This window comes from Odocoileus virginianus, chromosome X (assembly GCF_023699985.2).
Source record: "Odocoileus virginianus isolate 20LAN1187 ecotype Illinois chromosome X, Ovbor_1.2, whole genome shotgun sequence".
NCBI classification, from domain to species: Eukaryota; Metazoa; Chordata; class Mammalia; order Artiodactyla; family Cervidae; genus Odocoileus; species Odocoileus virginianus.
Genome location: NC_069708.1, coordinates 30,135,018 through 30,153,992, shown reverse-complemented (window position 1 = coordinate 30,153,992; position 18,975 = coordinate 30,135,018). Strand labels below are relative to the sequence as shown.

General features: G+C 35.6%; 1 protein-coding gene across 2 annotated transcripts in view; it reads left to right on the top strand.

Moving 5' to 3' along the window:
• ABCB7 (ATP binding cassette subfamily B member 7) overlaps positions 1-12,372 on the top strand; it is a 139,685-nt gene extending 127,313 nt beyond the window's left edge. For both annotated transcript variants that reach the window (XM_070461858.1, XM_070461859.1), the window contains 2 exons: positions 790-897; positions 8,863-12,372. In XM_070461858.1, coding sequence (XP_070317959.1) covers positions 790-897; positions 8,863-9,078 — 324 coding nt within the window. In that variant the 3' untranslated portion in view covers positions 9,079-12,372. The remainder of the gene's footprint in view (positions 1-789; positions 898-8,862) is intronic.
• Positions 12,373-18,975: the final 6,603 nt, after the last annotated feature.

Below are 18,975 nucleotides of genomic sequence, written 5' to 3'. Positions count from 1 at the left end.
AAGTCATGTCTCTTTTGTGACCCCATGGACTATAGCGCACTAGGCTATTCTGTCCAAGGGATTTCCCAGGCAAGAATTCTGGAGTGGGTTACCATTTACTTCTCCAAGGAATTGTGCCAACCCAGGTGTTAAACCTGTGTCTCCTGCCTTGCAGGTGGATTCTTTACCACTGAGCCACCAGGGAAGCCCTCTCTTATATTTTATAGACAGTAAGCAAAAAAGATGTGTTTTCCAGAATACCTCAAGAAGTCAGAATACTTCTGAAAAAGAAGTTTCTTCAAGTTAGACATGAACAGTTATCCTTGTCAATCTTTCTGTCCTCTGAGTTAGAACTAAGGAAAATAAAATGCTCCTGTGCTCTTTGAGTCTTATATCTTTTCTTGATTTTTTAAAATTTCTCTGCATCATATCACTTGGTTACCTATTTATTTTGTTTTTGCTGTCTGGCCAGATAAACATCATACCTAGCTATTCTCCCGCCATCAGTGGATTCATTTTATTTGTTTGTTTTTAAGTATGGGAAATATCCACCTAATTTAAAGAAGTGGTTGCCTATCTTAAAGCTAGCTTTTTCCATGATAATGTGGTCATGTTTGCCTTCTCTCTTTGATTTGTTCTCTTGTTCGTAACTATTAGATTGGGTACAATATTTGGTAGTGGTATAAAGTTTATGTAACAAAATTAACTGGCATTTTATGTGTTCTTTTAAGAAATATATTGATATTTTAATTTACATTTACCTAATAGATAAATCTCTCCCCCTTACTGTTCTTGTTGTCAAACTTGCAGACTATTCTTGGTGCCATGAGGGATGCAGTGAAACATAGAACTTCTATTTTCATTGCACACAGATTGTCAACAGTGGTTGATGCAGATGAAATTATTGTCTTGAACCAGGTAAGACATTTAACTTTAAAGTTTAATGTTTGAAGTACATTAGAAATTATTGCAAACACAAGCAACTTACATTGTTTCTAAAGAAAATTTTAAAATTTGTGTTCTTTGAATAAGATTGTATCCTGATAGGATTCCATTTTTATCTCCATTGATAGGAACAACCTATGCCACTTACAAAAATGAATAAAATGTATTAATTCACTCTTTTTTTTGCTGAGACATGCAGAGAATTTTTATTTATCACATTTGTTAATACTTAAGTTTTACTTGTAGAACAGAGTCACCAGTAGAAGAGCAGGCTGTTAGTAGGTATTAGTAGGGTTCAATCAGGAATCTAGTATAGCATCTAGGAAGTACACAAGAGGTGGTTCAATAGGGAGGTGGTTCAATAGAGAGGGATCATAGCTCTCAAATGCCAACTTTTGGTACAGTAAGCTGTCAATTACTGTTTATTTAGATGCTTTGGTTGGTTGATACACTACATATTTTTCAGTTAGGGATTACTTTTGTTATTGTTTTTTGTTTGTTTTTAAAAAATTTTTTCAGTTGTCTTTAGAGGTTAGGTGTTGGGGCCCATCCCCCAACAACACAATAGTATTCTTATTAGAAGTTCTTAAGAAGGACTGATGCTGAAGCTGAAAGTCCAATACTTTGGCCACTTCATTCCAGGAGTTGACTCACTGGAAAAAACCCTGATGCTGGGAGGGATTGGGGGCAGGAGGAGAAGGGGACGACAGAGGATGAGATGGCTGGATGGCATCACTGATTCAATGCACATGAGTTTGAGTAAACTCCTGGAGTTGGTGATGGACAGGAAGGCCTGGTGTGCTACAATTCACAAGGTCACAAAGAGTCAGACATGACTGAGTGACTGAACTGAACTGAACTGAACTGAACTGAACTGAACACTGGCAATTCCAGCATGTGAAGTGTGATAGGACATAGCCAGGAAGATGAGAAATTGAAGCCATCATCTAGGGGTTATATAGTCCATCCCTGTTGTTCCTTGCATCCTGTGGGTCCTCTGCTACCCTCTCCATTAAACCCATTAACATGCAGGATCTTCACAGTGGTGCCTTTACCAGATTCACCAGCAGCAGCAGATGGAGCATGGTCCGGTAGACCTGCTTGTCCTTCTGCAGCTGCTTCTTGATCTTCTTGTTGGCCTCACGCTGCTCTTTCTCCTCGTTGTGCTGGTCCTCAGTCTATTCTGTTTTCAAGACAGCCCATGGCAGCGGAGCTGGGCATGGGCAGTCTCATGTGGCCCGAGAGGGCCAGGGCAGTGCCAGGCGGACAGGCTGACCCAGCGCAAACTCGGCTCCTCGGGGAGGAGCACCAAAGGAGGGCGGTGTCGCTGTGGCCCAGAGGAGCGAGTTGCTCCCAGCCCATCGAGCTGGAGTGCAGGGGGTCTAATGGCTGCTGCAGAGTGAGATGGACCTGAGCTGGAGCTGCAGGCACTACTGCCACCGCGGCCACCACTCTTATTGCCAGAGCTCCTCAGTGGGTGCAGGGAAGTGGAGGCGGAGGCTGCGAAGGGGGTGGAAGGAGTAGGAAGAGGAGGAGGGATGAGGAGCTTAATTCACACTTTATTAACATTTTAAGAGCAAAGTTAGATGAGGAAAGCATTAAATCGTAATATGTTAGAAACACTTTTAAAGGTTTTGTATTTAAAACAATTTTTCTGCATTCATTTTTGCTCCGTACAGAATGTTTGCTTAATGTCTTCAGTGTATTTCATATTTTCATTTTCCTAATACCTGCACACACCCTTGATGTTTAAAAGAAAATTACCATAAAATAAAGTGGTCATTTTCAAACATGGCCATTTTTATTTTGTATTTTTCTTCATGAGGAAAGTAAGAAAAATGACAGCCTACTTTATTTCTCTGAGGGAATTACTATAAGAGTGTACTCTCTAAATATTCTGAACAGATCAGAGTGCCACTATTGCAATTGGTAGATTTGAAAATTGTAATAGTTTTACTTTTCTCCTCTCTGTAGGGATATTTTATCTCCACCCACCTTTGTACTTGATTATTTCTAATGATGTTCTCTATGTTTATTTTTACCGTCTAACAAGTAAACCTTCAATTCTTTATCATTTTGAAAGCATAAGTACTGGGAGTTGAGAGAGAAGCATTCTCCTCTACATTCTGTACTGAGAGAGAATTTTTTGCATCACTAAAATTTCTTATAGGATGTTTACTTCCGTGATATGGATATTATTTCTTTTTTATGTTACCACTTGCTCAAAAATGCTAATATTCACTAAAGAGTATACTGATTTTTTTCAGTATAATTGTCCAGAATGTCTAAAATTGGAAGTTTTATAAATATACTTTATTATCTCATTGATGTTTAAGTATCTGAAGTAAAATATGCTCTTATGCTTTTTACTGAACTTTTCAATTGTATGCCATCATATACATAGAGCCTTTTCTTATAAATATAAAACATTAAAAGTACCTTAACAAGTATAAGCCATAGGACTGGAAAATGTCAGTTTTCATTCCAGTCCCAAAGAAGGACAGTGCCAAAGATTATAAACTACTGTACAGTTGAGCTCATTTCACATGCTAGTAAGATTATACTCAACATCTTTCAAGCTAGGTCTCAGCACTTTGTGAACCGAGAACTTCCAGATGTACAAGCTTCATTTAGAAAAGGCAGAGGAACCAGAGATCAAATTGCCAACATTTCACTGAATCATGCAGAAAGCAAGGGAGTTACAAAAAAACATCAACCTCTGCTTCATTGACTACACTAAAGTCTTTGACTATGTGGATCACAGCAAACTGGAAAATTCTTAAAGTGATAGGGATACCAGACCACCTTACCTGTCTCCTGAGAAACCTGTATGTGGGTCAAGAAGCGTACAAGACATGGAACAACTGGTTCAAAATTGGGAAAGGAGTATGACAGTCTGTATATTGTCACCCTGTTTATTTAACTTATATACAGAGTATATCATGTGAAATGACAGGCTGGATAAGTCACAAGCTGGAATCCAGACTGCCGGGAAATATATCAACACCCTCAGATATGCATATGATACCACTCTAATGGCAGAAAGTGAAGAGGGACTAAAGAGCCTCTTGATGAAGGTGAAACAGGAGAGTGAAAAAAACTAAATTTAAAAAAATATATGAATTTAAAGCAAACAGAAAAAAAATAAAACTATCTGCATAAAGAATTGATAACATAACCATGAAGAAGAAAAATAGCATGTAGAACCAACCCAAGTAATAACTTTTGAACATATTACTCTTATTTTTTAGCCTTAGTAGAATATAAGGATAAATATAACTCAGATTTGAACTTAGTAAGTTTGTTGTTGGTAGTATGGGAGTATCTATTTTGAAACTATTTTCTGTGTATCATATGACTGAGCATATGAGTTAATATATTGATGTTGTTGAGAAATAAAGGTCTTACTTGGGAGAAGAAAGATACAGATATGGAATAGGAGAACGGGAGGAAGAACCTCGTGATGTTATATTGGAACAGAATTATCAACATTAGTTTATGATGAAAAGTTCCTAACTGTTCAGGGAAAAGGTCTAGAAGCAATGAAATCCCAGTAGTACTGAGTATAACTAGCACCTAGATCTTACACAACATGCTATTCCTCAACAAAAAGAATGAAGGAGCATTTTGAGTGGATTCCCACTGGCCAAATGTGGGATAATTTGAACATTAAAAAATGATACTTATAAATTACAACACACTGAATAAAAAGTAAATCTATAATTCTATAGTAATGCTTAGGGAAAGCTCTTCTTTAAAAATAAAATCTTGCCAGTTACAGCAACATAATGGACCTGGAGGGTATTATGCCAAGCCAAATGAAAATACATCAGAGAAAAATATATACCGTATGATTTTACTCATATGTGGAGTCTGAAAAAACTGAGCAAATGAACAAACGACAGAAACAGACCATAGATACAGAGAACACACTGGTGATTGCCAGAGGGGAGAGAGTGGGGAGATAGATGTAATAGGTGAAGGGTATTAAGAGGTACAAACTAATTTACACATAAGGAATATAGTCAATAATATAATAACTTTGTATGGTGACAGATGGTAACTGAACTTAGGTAATCATTTCATAATATATAAAAACAATCACTGTGTTATACATCTGAAACATATATTGTATGCTTTCTTTTGTTTTAATTGGGGTGTAGTTGCTTTACAAAGTTGTACAACAAAGTGAATTAGCTGTATGTATACATATATCCTCTCCTTCATGGCCCTCCATCCCACCCAATATTGTATGGTAATTGTAACTCAATAAAAAGAAGAATGTTAACACACATATAAGCAATGATACATTTAGAAAATCATTTTACAGCCACCATTGTAGTAAAAGATTTAGATAAATATCATCGTTTGCTAAAACCATATGGTAAAAAACTATTGGGGAATAGAATAGTCACTTAACCCATAGATTACTTTACTATTACAAAGAAAAAATACCTTTAAAATAGAGAAATCTGGTAGACATTGCCTTAACCAAATGATCAAACTTAATATCATTAATTATGGAGGAAACTGACATCATATATCTTCTAATATGATACACTGAGGACGTATCATCACCTATATTGTATTTCAGCAAAAATGTTTAGCCTAGATCTAAGAATCAGGAAAAACTAGAGAAATACAAACTGAAGTTCATTCTTTAGAAAATAAGCCTGGATATTTTAGAAATGTTATTATACTCACACAGACTAGAAAACTTATAAATTCAACATGTTGATCCTGATTGGATCCTGGATGGAAAATATGTATATATGTGTGTGTGTGTGTGTGTGTGTGTGTATTATTGGGATCATTGGTAAAATCTGAATATGGACTATAAATTAGATGAATTTCTTAGGTGTGATATAGTTGTATTCCAGTCATATAGGAGAATGTCCTTGTTTTCAGGTGTGTGTGTGTACATGCTCAGTCATGTCCAACTCTTTGTGACCCCATGGACTGTAGACCACCAGGCTCCTCTGTCCGTGGAATTTTCCAGGCAAGAATGCTGGAGCAGGTTGCCATTTCCTTCTTCAGGGGATCTTCCTGACCCAAGGATCAAACCTTTCATCTCCTGCATTGGCAGGCGGATTCTTTACCACTAGTGCCCCCTGGGAAGCCCTTTCAGGAGATACATGCTAATCAAATACTTAGGGTGAAATGTTATGATGTCCACAATTCACTCTTAAATAATTTAGCAAAAAGTAATCTAAATTTAGAGATAGGATCAAGTGAGAGAAAGCAAATGTGGAAAAAGTAACAGTTGCTAACCCAGGAGAAGCATATATAGGTGTTCATTTTTGCCATTCTTGCATCATTTCAAATTTGAAATGGGATGGTAAATAAATAAGAAACAATTGGAGAACAAGAGATTTTGGAAATCAAAACTGTCATTGCTGAAATAAAGTCAAGGAAATCTCTAAAGAGTAAAACAAAAAGAGAGAAAATAGAGGAAAGATTTGAAAACAAGAAAATTAGTCTTAAGAGGTCCAACATTTGACTAACATTCTAGAAAAAGGCAGTCAGACAAAGGAAGGATATAACCAAAGACTAATATCCCCCAAATGTCCAGAACTTCAGAGCTTGAGTTTCCAGATTGAAAGGGCCTAGCAAATAGCCACCACAATAAACGGAGGGAGGAAAAAGAATACACAAATTATCATAAAATTTCAGAATTGAGGATAAGGAAAACAGCTTAAAAGCTGTAAGAGAAATATCTTCTGGTGGGGGGGTTGCTAAATAATAGATTACATAACATAGTTGATAATGAGGAAAACACTGTTCAGACAAGCTTAAAGTTTAGAACGGATTACCAATAGTGACATAGAAAATTAAGCAAATTAAAAAATAAGGCAATTACTAAGTCCAGGAAGAATAAGAAATTAGGAGAAAGTATATATAAAGTCCTAGTACCTGACAACAGGTAATACATAGTTATGATAAAGCAAACACTGTATATTAAATAACATTTATGATATAACCAATGTTATTAGGAGAGTGAATTTGAGGCATGGGAAAGTGGAATAGTTGAAAGTGCTGGATCTCATTAATATGTATCTGTGTGTGTAAATGCTAGAATAAATAGCTACAAATTGGGGGATAAGAAGGAGGTATTCAAGAGTAGAGAAGGAGGAGACAAAAGAATGTACTTTTTATCAGCTTTGTAATTACTTTTAAGCTATGTACATTTATGCTTTAATACAAGTAAAATAATTTAAACTACACATTTTTACTACAGGATAAATTTTTATAATTTATTTCATTACTTTTCTGCAAAAATAGTTCCATTCTTTCTAATATTTTTTGATGCAGCTTTCATAGAAGATTTTGTTAATTGATGTATAATTGATGTACAATGTTGTGTTAGTGATTCAGGTTTTTTTTTTTTAGATTATATTCCATTTTAAGTTACTATAAGATATTGAATAAAATTCCCTGTGAGTGAAAGGAAAGTGTTAGTTGCTCAATCATGTCTGACTCTTTGCGATGCCATGGAATGTAGCCTGCCAGGCTCCTCTGTCCATGGAATTCTCCAGGCAAGAATACTAGAGTGGGTAGCCATTCCATTCTCCAGGGGATCTTCCCAACCCAGGGATTGAACCTGGGTCTCGTGCACTACTGACGGATTCTTTAGCGTCTGAGCCACCAGGAAAGTCCCTGTGCTATTCAGTAAATCCTTTTTGCTTATCTATTTTATATATAGTAGTTTGTATCTATTAACTCCATACTCGACTGTCCTTTTCCCCTCCATGTCCTCTTTAGTGACCATAAATTTGTTTTCTGTATCTGTTCATTGAGAATTTTATTTTGTTTTTTTACAGTGGTAAATAAAAAAGTATAAAATATGTAACCATGGGGACTTTTATGCCAATGAAGTTGTCCACACACCTTGGGGTTGAGGACTACATGCAGGATCCAGAGGAATTCAATTAGCAGAGCAAAATAATTCTCAGACTCTCCAGCCAAATCAAGGAGATGCTTAAATTAACCACTCAGAAGTGGGCACATACAAATTTCAGTTATTTAGCTTAAGGTTATATTTTTAAAGGTCATATCACCAGGAGCACCACTGAAAGTGACAAAATTACTTTTGTCTTCCAGTATGTTTAACAGTAGCTCTCAAGAGACAAATTAATTGCAGATGTAAGAGTTTGGCATCAATACCAAATCTATGCAGTGTTTAATAGCTATTGTTGAAACATGTATATTATCTAGGGTGAAACAGATAACCAGCCCAAGTTGGGTACATAAGACAAGTGCTCGGGCCTGGTGCACTGGGAAGACCCAGAGGGATCGGGTGGAGAGGGAGGTAGGAGGGGGGACTGGGATGGGGAGTACATGTAAATCCATGGCTAATTCATTTCAATGTGTAACAAAAACTACTGTAATGATGTAAAGTAATTAGCCTCCAACTAATAAAAATAAATGGGGGAAAAAAATTAAGTTAAAAATTCAAAAAAAAAAAAAAAGAAAAATAGCTACTGGAAGAAATAAACATCATGGAGGAATCTTGTTTATTTCAAAGTACACATAGGGTTTTGGCATATTATTTTTAAATCCTTTAAATCTCTGTATAACTGTGCTTTTGATTTAAATATGATTTACTGATTACAGAAAACACCACCTTTAGAAAATCTTCACCTTCCTTTTCTGCTCTTCAAAATGAAAAAAAAAATTCAGACTTTATTTTTTTTAAGTGAAATACTTTATGTTATATAGAATTTCATAGCTTTTTGGTTTTTTATCATACTGGTAGCTCAGCAGTAACAAAGGCATTCCTACCTTGAATTTTCCCACATATACTGTAATTAAGAAATAGGGAAAATTATTTTAATGAATGCAATCTTTCAAAATTCTTACTTGGAAAGTATTATGTGTTTTCAATTATTATGCTAGTTATATGACTTTGTATATGTTTCTCTTATTTTTGCTTATTAGGGTAAGGTAGCTGAACGTGGTACCCACCATGATTTGCTTGCTAACCCTAGCAGTATCTATTCAGAAATGTGGCATACACAGAGCAGCCGTGTGCAGAACCATGATAACCCCAAATGGGATGCAGAGAAAGAAAATGTGTCCAAAGAAGAAGAAAGGAAGAGACTACAAGAAGAAATTTTCAACAGTGTCAAAGGCTGTGGAAACTGTTCCTGCTAAGTCATATGAAACATTTTCTTTTCACATTTTCTTTTCTTCCTTCATCGTTCCCTTACTCACTCACTCCCTCCCTCTCTCATTTCCTTCCTTCCTTCGTCTTTTTACCTTGACTACACATTTGCACTGAGGCAGGATTGTTTTATTAAAAAAAAAAATTAGACATTCCCATTTTCTATAGTCCTTCTTTTAGATAAGATTTATTTGAAAAGGGAATTGAGTTTTACATCTTTCACAATCTATTTGATGTGGAATCTGTATTTATCTCCTAATTATTTTCTTGTTACTGCCTTAGTTGTGATCAAAGCATAATTGTTGTTACTACTTGACTATACCCCATTTCCATTTTTGAGGCCTGACAGTCATTTGATATCAATAACCAGATAAATCAGCTTGGTTTCCAAAATTTTTGTAGTTTTTCAAATCTGTTTTATGCTGACAATTTAGAAGAAAAGTATCTATTTCTTTTTTTAAAAGTGTAGATTTTTCTTTCTCCATCGAAATACTTGAATGATAGATAACAATACTTAAGTTTTTAGAAATACTTGCCACCATATATCTTTAAGAGGAAAAACCTTGATTCTCATGTTGATATATAGAATGTTCATCATTAATCAGCATTATCACTGTCATCTAGTGCTGGGAATTTTATTTTTCCACCAAATGAGATGTAGCTTTTGTTTTGGACAAAAAATCATAATTTGTCTTTAAAGACTCTCAAACCTTGTTATAATTTGAGACTTACTATACTGGGTGTGCACGACTGAGCAACTTTACTTTTACTTTTCACTTTCATGCATTGGAGAAGGAAATGGCAACCCACTCCACTGTTCCTGCCTGGAGAATCCCAAGGATGGTGGAGCCTGGCGGGCTGCCATCTCTGGGGTCACACAGAGTCAGACACGACTGAAGCGATATAGCAGCAGCAGCATACTGGGAGTGATCTAAAAAGCTTAGGATGTTAATTGGATTTTCTGTTTCCATCTTAAATGCACTGCTTTTGCTATCTGAATTTATACAAAGAAACAACCGAATGGGATGTGTGCACACACACATGTGTATAAAGCAAAATCTATTTAACAATTATTAATAACCTTTAGACAAATAGAGGATTACAAAAATATTTAGATGATCAAGCCTCTAATCTGTGTTGACACTTCAGAATTACTTTATTACCAGATCTTCCCTTCCTTTTTCGGTAGTTTAATGAGTTTAAGCTTGAAATAACAAGGAGGAGCCCAAACAAAATAATTAAGTTTTACTGGTTAGGAATAATTAATAAAATGTTGGTATATATTCACTTAGAAAGTTCCTTTCCTTTTCCAGCTTGAATTTGCTTTAATTTGTTTGGTAGTAATCATTCAGCTTGAAAAACTGTATATAATAAGGCTTTGTTTCTCATAACTGTATATAATGAGGCTTTGTTTCTCAGAAAAGGTGTTAAAATATCTATTTTATTGGTCTGTGGTTTTATTGTGTTTTAAATGATAATTTGGTATGGATGAGACTAATTTTTTTTCCGATTTATGTTGTTGTCATTAGTAGGTATATATCTAAGCTTATCTAAGTCTAGTCTCCAGTTTTGTTATATAAAGATGATGAGATAAGTAGCTTGAAGCTAGTATTTTGTGGTTAGTCTTTGATACCAGAGCAAGTGGTAGGATTTTGCTTTTGGAGTTGAAGTTAACACTGAGATGCTTAATCAGCTGCAATATGAGGGGAGGTTTGGGACATTTCTTACTCTAATACCATAGATGTGATTGCTTTTCTGAGGAACAGCAACCAAAAAAACATGTCCTTTGAATAACCCAGCTCCATTACTAGAAATAATGGTTAGTCTAGATAGAAATTCTGCTTCTGTTAATTCCTCTGTACATTTTTAATGTTGCTGATAGAAAATATTTAATTTTGTTGCATAATCAAGCAGGTAAAATTGAAATAACCATTAGTAATATTCATTTTGAATGTGAATAGTGGTTTTCAAAGTAAGTGATTTTGTGATATGGGAAACATATAGTCAAAGAAGGACAGGAATGTTTTTAGGGTGGGGATAATTCCCCCACTAAGAAATTTGAAAGTACTTTCATATGATTGGAGGTGGTCTCTAGACCATTGGGTCACTGTGGTCATTAACCAGTATTTTCAGCTAATAAAAGCTTTAATTACCTGAAAAACACAGTTACTGTAGGGGCTACAACTAAGTCTTAAATTTTTTTCTCTTAACTCCATCTTATTAAGGTGGTTCTATACACTGACATAGTAGACAAATTAAAATGAAAGAAAAACTTCCTAGGATTATTCACTCAGAGGAAGTTCCAAGATAGGGACATTTATCATAATGTACTAATTTTACATTAAAATATTACACACAAAAGTACAAATTTCAAAGTTAATATCACAAAATAATATTTTTTAAATGTCTTGGGATTAATAAGCTATAATTTTGGCATATAGGCTCTGAAAATGGAGCAGGGGATAGTGTTTTGTTTCTTAATATCCCTTTATTTTTAAGATTGAAGATTTTACTTTCTTCCTAAGGGAATCCCAGTTTACAAAGATTAAATTGAAGCCAAGGTAATTTGGGATCATAAAAACTGGGCCAGATGCCTTCCTGAAGGTTTTAACATAGAAATATTTTGGTGAGGAGATGGGCTCCTTTGGAAATTTTTGAACAGCTCAAGTCTGATGGTCACTTGTGAGAATTAGAAGGAGGTCTTAGCATTTGGATAAACTCAATATATGCATTTACTTCTCCTCTGCAGGGATTTGAACCTTTTCTATACCTTTAGTTAAATATTTTGCCTTTTCCCTTAGATGCTGACAAAGCTCAGTGTGTGAAGATGGTTAGTTTAAAAATATGTTTTGCTTTTAAAGGCAAGATATTTAAAATTAATATGATTCCTTATTTCTGGATCACTTTGCACACACTGCCATCTTGCTCCTATCCTTCTTTATTGCTGGTTGTCTCAGGAAATGCAACTTTGACCAGTATATACTCATGATTCTCTTACCTTGTAACTTCATCATAGGATATTCTGCTGTGTATTGGTAGTTGAAAGCATTTAAATATGTTTACAAAGTCAGCTTTCTTATAGAAAGGTCCCTTCTCTCCTGCTTTGAGTATATAGATTTTGAATATAAACTGCATAGTAAATGACAGTATGAAGTCAAATCAGCTGGTTAAAATTGTTTAAGATAAAATAACTCAGTGTGGAAGCATATTTACCACAGATGTATTGTTGTAACAATCTGTGCAGATAATCAGTACTAAATAAACTATGTCTTTGTGGCTCGAAATGGGTGTCCCATTGAAGCAACTCTTCTGCAATGCATAGGGAGAATTAATATTTTGCTATTCACACACTCCAAATAAGTACAGATTTAATAGACACTCTGGGAGTATGGCCTTACAGCCTTATGCAAAAAGTGAAAACTTGAAGTTGTCTCAAAGAGAAAGTAATTGTTTCCAGTGCTCATAATATGGGTAAAATGGTAGCAAATTATAGTGCTTTCACTTAGCATTAAGCTGTCATACTTCTAATGACCAGTCAGTGAAAGGCAACCTTCTATTGCCCCCAGTTTCTCAGTTCTAATGACTAAGAAAGAAACCTTTAGGGTAGAAAAATGCCTTAACTGCAAACCATGCATTAAATTAGTATTTTGATTAGCTAGGTAGAATTGGAAATGTACTAGCTTTAACTAGAAATGGGTTGGAACATTTTTGGTTTAAAACAAAGGCAATGGATTGTTTGCGTATTTCTTGTTCTCACACAGCTACACTAGAATGTTTTTCACTGATGACTTTCTGTTTTATAATATCATTGGATTTTAGAGCTGGAAGGAATTTAGAGGTCCTTTAATAAAATTTCTTCATTCTAAAAATGAGGAAACTATTTCAGGAGAAGTCACTGAACTTACTGTTAGCCAAGTGGATGAAAATTCTGGGTCCTGACATCCAGTCCATTTCTTTGTTGTTGTTGTTGTTCAGTCACTCAGTCGTGTGCAACTGTTTGTGACCCCCATGGACCGCACACGCCAGGTTTCCCTGTCCATCATCTACAAGGGTTTGCTCAAACTCATGTCCATTTAGTCAGTGATACCATCCAGCCATCTTGTCCTCTGTTGTCCCCTTCTCCTCCTGCCTTCAATCTTTCCTAGCATCAAGATTTTTTCTAATGAGTCAGCTCTTTGCATCAGGTGGCCAAAGTATTGGAACTTTAGCTTCAGCCTCAGTCTTTCCAATGGATATTCAGGGTTGATTCCCTTTAGGATTGATTGGTTTGATCTCCTTGCAGTCCAAGGGCCTCTCAATAGTCTTTTCCAACACCACAGTTCAAAAGCATCAGTCTTTGATGCTTTTTGCTGAACCACATTTTGACCCAGAAGTTATGTTCAAAAATATATTGAGGTTGAGACATCCAGCATGGTAAAGTAAGGGGCTCTGTAGACCTTCAACAAAATAACAGCCTAACTGGTAAAAAATTATTTTTTAAAAAATCATTTGAAGTATCTAGAAATTATCCAAAGGGCATAAAGCAAATGGAAAAACATTCATTTGAGAAACCTATTAAGTCTCAGTAAGAACAGCAAGAGTCTGACATTTGAGGAATTACTGACATACTCTCCACTTCACCAGGTCTTTGTTACAGAAGCTCTTCTCTCAATGCTCTGTTCTTTTCAAGTGTGGTGAAGATGTTAGGGAGAGATAGGGCTCCTCTTTCCCGAACTCCTACTGTGGGGCTACAGTTTCACCCTGCAAGGTAACTGCTTGCATTTGTCTTCTCCCCAACACTGTGCTGCAAAAAATGTATTCCAGGAAAGCACAAGCAAGAGGACTAGAGATCCTTTCTACCACCCAACCCCCCACTCTTAGGGTGGAACCACTCCATGCACAGATTGAGAATACTGGGACCCTGATTTTTTCCACCTCAGCTAACTCAGGTTTCACTCAAGGAGCGATAAACCAGGAGTACCATGGACTGCCACCATGTCCTGGTGCCTTTTCATAGAGTGGTGGTTTCACTCAGGGCCCTCTGCCCCCAGCTCTGGTTCATTGATGCAGAGGTTCTTTCCAAAGGGGAAGGCATTCAATGAATACAAAAAGTTCCACAGGTCTACCTGAGGGTACTGATTTCATTGAAACAAAGCATGCAGAACTCATTGGAGATCAAAACATTGGAGAAAACATTGTCAAAAACATTGGAGATCTTGGTGGAGAGCTACTAGGAGGAGCTGGTGCAAGCAAATCAGTAGGGCAGCCAGAAGTTAAACCAGAGAGAGCCCAGAAGTGCCTCCTGGGAACACAGGCAGCTCTGAGAATTGAAAAGTCTGAGTGCATGTGCTGGGCTGCACTCACTCAGGACAGTCAGAGTGGAACATGGGACAGACTTAAAAGTATTTCACAATACATGAAGACCATCAGCACATGGGAGAAGTTTGACTGGCACATGGAACTAGACAAAATACTGACTGAGCAAAAAGTTGCTCTCACCCAGATGTGACTCCTAGGAACACAGGCTTAAAAGTAAAACCGCACGCATTCCTGGCAATTTGAAACACTGTATGTCCAAGACTGCCCACTCAGAACAAAAAAGGAACCTCCAAGTACTAGTCTCTGGCTAAATATAGGTCAAAAGTAAACTCTATACTATGGTAGCACCCTCCAAGCACACACACATCCAATGGTAAAGGGTAAAAATCTTACTGACCACTAATTGCTTTATGCCAACCCAGGGGCAACACTTGGGTACCTAGACTAAAAGAAGAGAAAGCCTAATATCAGACTGCACACTGCAGGGAAAATAACCAAGCAGATAACAGTCCCCCGGAGGAGGTGGATCATTATCCACAGATATTAAAAGATACTATATAAAATGTTGAGTTTTATGCAAAGAAAACAAGTCACCCATTTGCACAAGGGAGGAGGGAGGCAGGAAGCAGGCAATAAACGTTGCCTTAGATAGGACCCAGATGGTGGATGTAGTAAAGATTTGTCAATAAAGAAATAGGAAAAAAAAAACCAACTGGAAATTATGAAGTTGAGAAGTACAATAAATAAGAAATATACTAGAGGAGCTCAATGCAGTATGTCTCCTACATGTGAACAAGTTCCATTCCAAGAGCACATTCATAAGTCCAATTTGTTCAAACATGCTGTCTATAGGAGAAGTACTCCATAAAGTTGGAGTATCAAAAATAAAAAGATGGAAAAATATATATACCATGCAAGCACCAACCATAAACTTCTAGAGTGTCTATACTAATATCAGATGGAATAAACCTTAAATAAATGTTACTAAAGATAAAAATACTTTGGCCACCTGATGCAAAGAACAGACTCATTGGAAAAGACCCTGGTGCTGGGAAAGATTGAAGGTGGGAGGAGAAGGGGACAACAGGATGAGATGGTTGGATGGCATCACTGACACGATGGACATGAGTTTGAGTAAACTCCAGGAGTTAATGATGGACAGGGAAGCCTGGCGTGCTGCAGTCCATGGGGTCACAAAGAGTCGGACACGACTGAATAACTGAACTGAAAGATAAAAATGGAAATTTTGCAATGATTAAAGATTCAATCTGTCAGGAAGATATAACAATTTTAAACATGTATGCACCTAAGAACCTGTCAAAATAGATGAAACAAAAGCTTGACAGACTTAGAAGGAGAAATAGACAATTCAACAATTACAGTGGAAGATTTCAAGACCCCACTTAATAATGGATAGAAAACTATAGAGAAGATCAAAAAGAAAAATGAAATATGCAATTTGCTGAAGTGTACATGGACCAGTCTTCATAGACCATATGCTGTGCCATAAATCAAGCTTCAATAAGTTTTAAAAAGATTGAAATCATATAAAGAGTGTTCCCTGACTACAGTATATTAGAAATTAGTAATAAAGGAAAAAAACTTGGGGACTTCAGAAGGCAATCAGACACTTTAAATATGGGTCAAAAAATTACGAGGGAAATTAGAAAATACTTTGAGATGAATGAAAATGAAAACACAACAAAAACATGGGATGCAGCTAAAATTTTTGTTAGAGATCAGTTTATAGCTGTAAATATCTATATTTTAAAAAAGGAACATGTCAAATCAATAACCTGAACTTCTGCCTTAAACTAGAAAAAGAAGACCAAACTAAACCTAAAGGGAGAAGAAAAGAAATAATATAAAATTAATGGGGAAAATTAACAAAATCACAAGCTTGTTCTTTGGAAAGATCAACACAATTGTTAACTCTTTTAACTAGACTGACCAGTAAGAAATACTGAAGATTCATAGTAGTAAAAAAAATGAAAGAGCAGATATCACTACTGATCTAACAGAAATAAAAAGATTGTAAAAGACTATGAAAAATTGTATGACAGCAAAGTAGATAACTTAGAGGAAGTGGGCAAATTCTTAAACTGACTGAAGAAGAAATAGCCAGGCTGAATAGATCTGTAAGCAGTAAAGAGATTAAATTACTAATCCAAAACTAATCGAAAAGCTTAGGCCCAGACAAAGCCCAGTGCTTCGTCACTGAATTCTGCCAGAGAGTTAAGAAAAGATTAATACCAATACCTCACAAACACCCCCCCCCCAAAAAAAAATTAAAGGAGGGAATTATTTTGCACTCATTCTGTGAGACCTGTATCATCCTGATACTGAAATAAAAGATACCACAAGAAAACTAGAGAACAATATCCCTTATGTGTATAGATACTAAAATCCTCAAAAAATACTGATAAACAATCCAACAACTGTACAGCATAGTCAAGTGGGAGGCATACAAAATTAATAAAACTTGCACAAATCAATGTAATACACCATCATAATAAAGGGCAAAAAGCATATGATCATCTCATTAGATGCAGAAAAAGCATTTGACAAAATCCAATACCCTCTCATGACAAAAATGCTTGATAAACTAGACATACAAGGAAACTTCATCAACCTAATAAAGGCCATCTATGAAAAACAGTTAACATTATACTTAATAGTGAAAGACTGAATGCTGTCCTCCTAACATCAGGAATGAGACAAGAATGTTTGGTCTTTCCACTTCTATTCACTGTTGCACTGGAGGATCTAGTCAGGGCAATTAGGTAATAAAAACAAAGCTAGAGGACTCAACTTTCCAAACTGTAAAACTTACTCCAAAGCTACAGTAATCAAGATGCATATATTACTGACCTAAGGCTAGAAATACAAATCAGTGGAGTAAAACTGAGAGTCCAGAAATAAACCGTTACATTTATAGCCAACTGATTTCTGACAACGGGTGCCAAGATGATTCAATAAAGACTGAACATTCTCTTTAACAAACGGAGCTTCAACAACTGGATATCCACATGCAAAATAAAGTCAAAAGTAGATCATAAACCTAAATGTATGGAAACTAAAGCTCTTAGAAGAAAACAAAATAAACCTTCATAACCTTGGATTAAGCACTTGTTTCTCAGATGAGACCTAAACAGCACAAGTAATAAAAGAGAAAAACAGATGAGTTGAACATCATCAAATTAGCAATTCAACAACTCAACTTTTGTGCTTCAAATGATACTATGAAGAAACAGACCCTTAGAATGGGACACAATATTTACAAATCATATCTGATAACAGGCTGTATCCAGAATATATAAAGAATATAATTACAACTCAATAATTTAAAAATCCAATAACCCAATTAAAAATGAGCAGAGGAGCTGGATAGAAATTTTCCAAAGAAGATATACAAATGTCTAATAAAAACATGAAAAGATAGTCATTAGAGAAATGCATATCAAAACCACAAAGAGATACCACTTCACACTGACTGTAATCAAAAAGAAAATAATAATGTTGCAAAAATGTGGAGAAACTGAAACTCTCATACATTGCTAGTAGGAATGTAAAATGGTGTGGCTTATGTGGAAAACAGTCTGATAGTTCCTTAATAACTTAAACATAGAGTTACTGTATGACCCAGAAGTTCTACTTCTAGATATATGACCTAAGAGAATTGAAAATATATGTTCACACAAAAACTCGTACATGAGCATTCATAGTAACATCATTCCTAACAACCAAAAATGTAAACAACTCAAATATACACCAATTGATGAATGGTAAATAAAATCTTTTCTATCCAAACCATGGAATATTTTTATTGTCATAAAAAAGAACAAATCCGTGTTACTTATGGCTGCTTCCTGCATATTGTAGGCTTTCATTCTAGAACATGCAAATCTATAAAGATAGAAGGTAGGTTAGTAGTTGCATATAGATAGTATGGTGGGGGGTAGATGGGAAGTTACTGATAATGGATACAGGATAAGTGTTTTGACTATACCCATGTTGTGTGGTTCATGACACAGATGTGTTTTGTACATATGCTGACACTGTAGTATGTTGCTAGTGTTTTATTTCTGTATTTCAAGAGGTGCATTGAAGTAAGAAATCAGTAGCCTCAGTTTTTCTTCTGGTCTCAATTATAGGAATCTTCAACTGCTATTTCCAAAGTTTCATTTACCTACTTCAAATATTGATGATATAAAAAAAAAAGGGTCTACAGATGCTGCCTTTAACAGTACTCATGAAACATGGAAAACAAACCCTTCTCCTACCAGTAATATTATATGCCAGGTTGTCTATAAAGAAAAGCCACTACATAAATTAGATGCTGCAAGTTTAAAAATAAGATGCAATTATAGTTAATACTTTCAAAATTAATAGTCTCATATAGATGATCAGAATTTGAAGAAATCTCAGGTGGTTTAGTCCAGTGTTCAGCAAAATTTTTCTGTAAAGGCAGTATCTAAATACTCCACACTCCTGAAAGTTTCTGATTTTTCCCATGTTTGACTCCCTTAATTTAGTTTGTAGGTTTTCTAGCCTTATATATTCCCTCCTTGTGTTTATTTTCCTTTCAA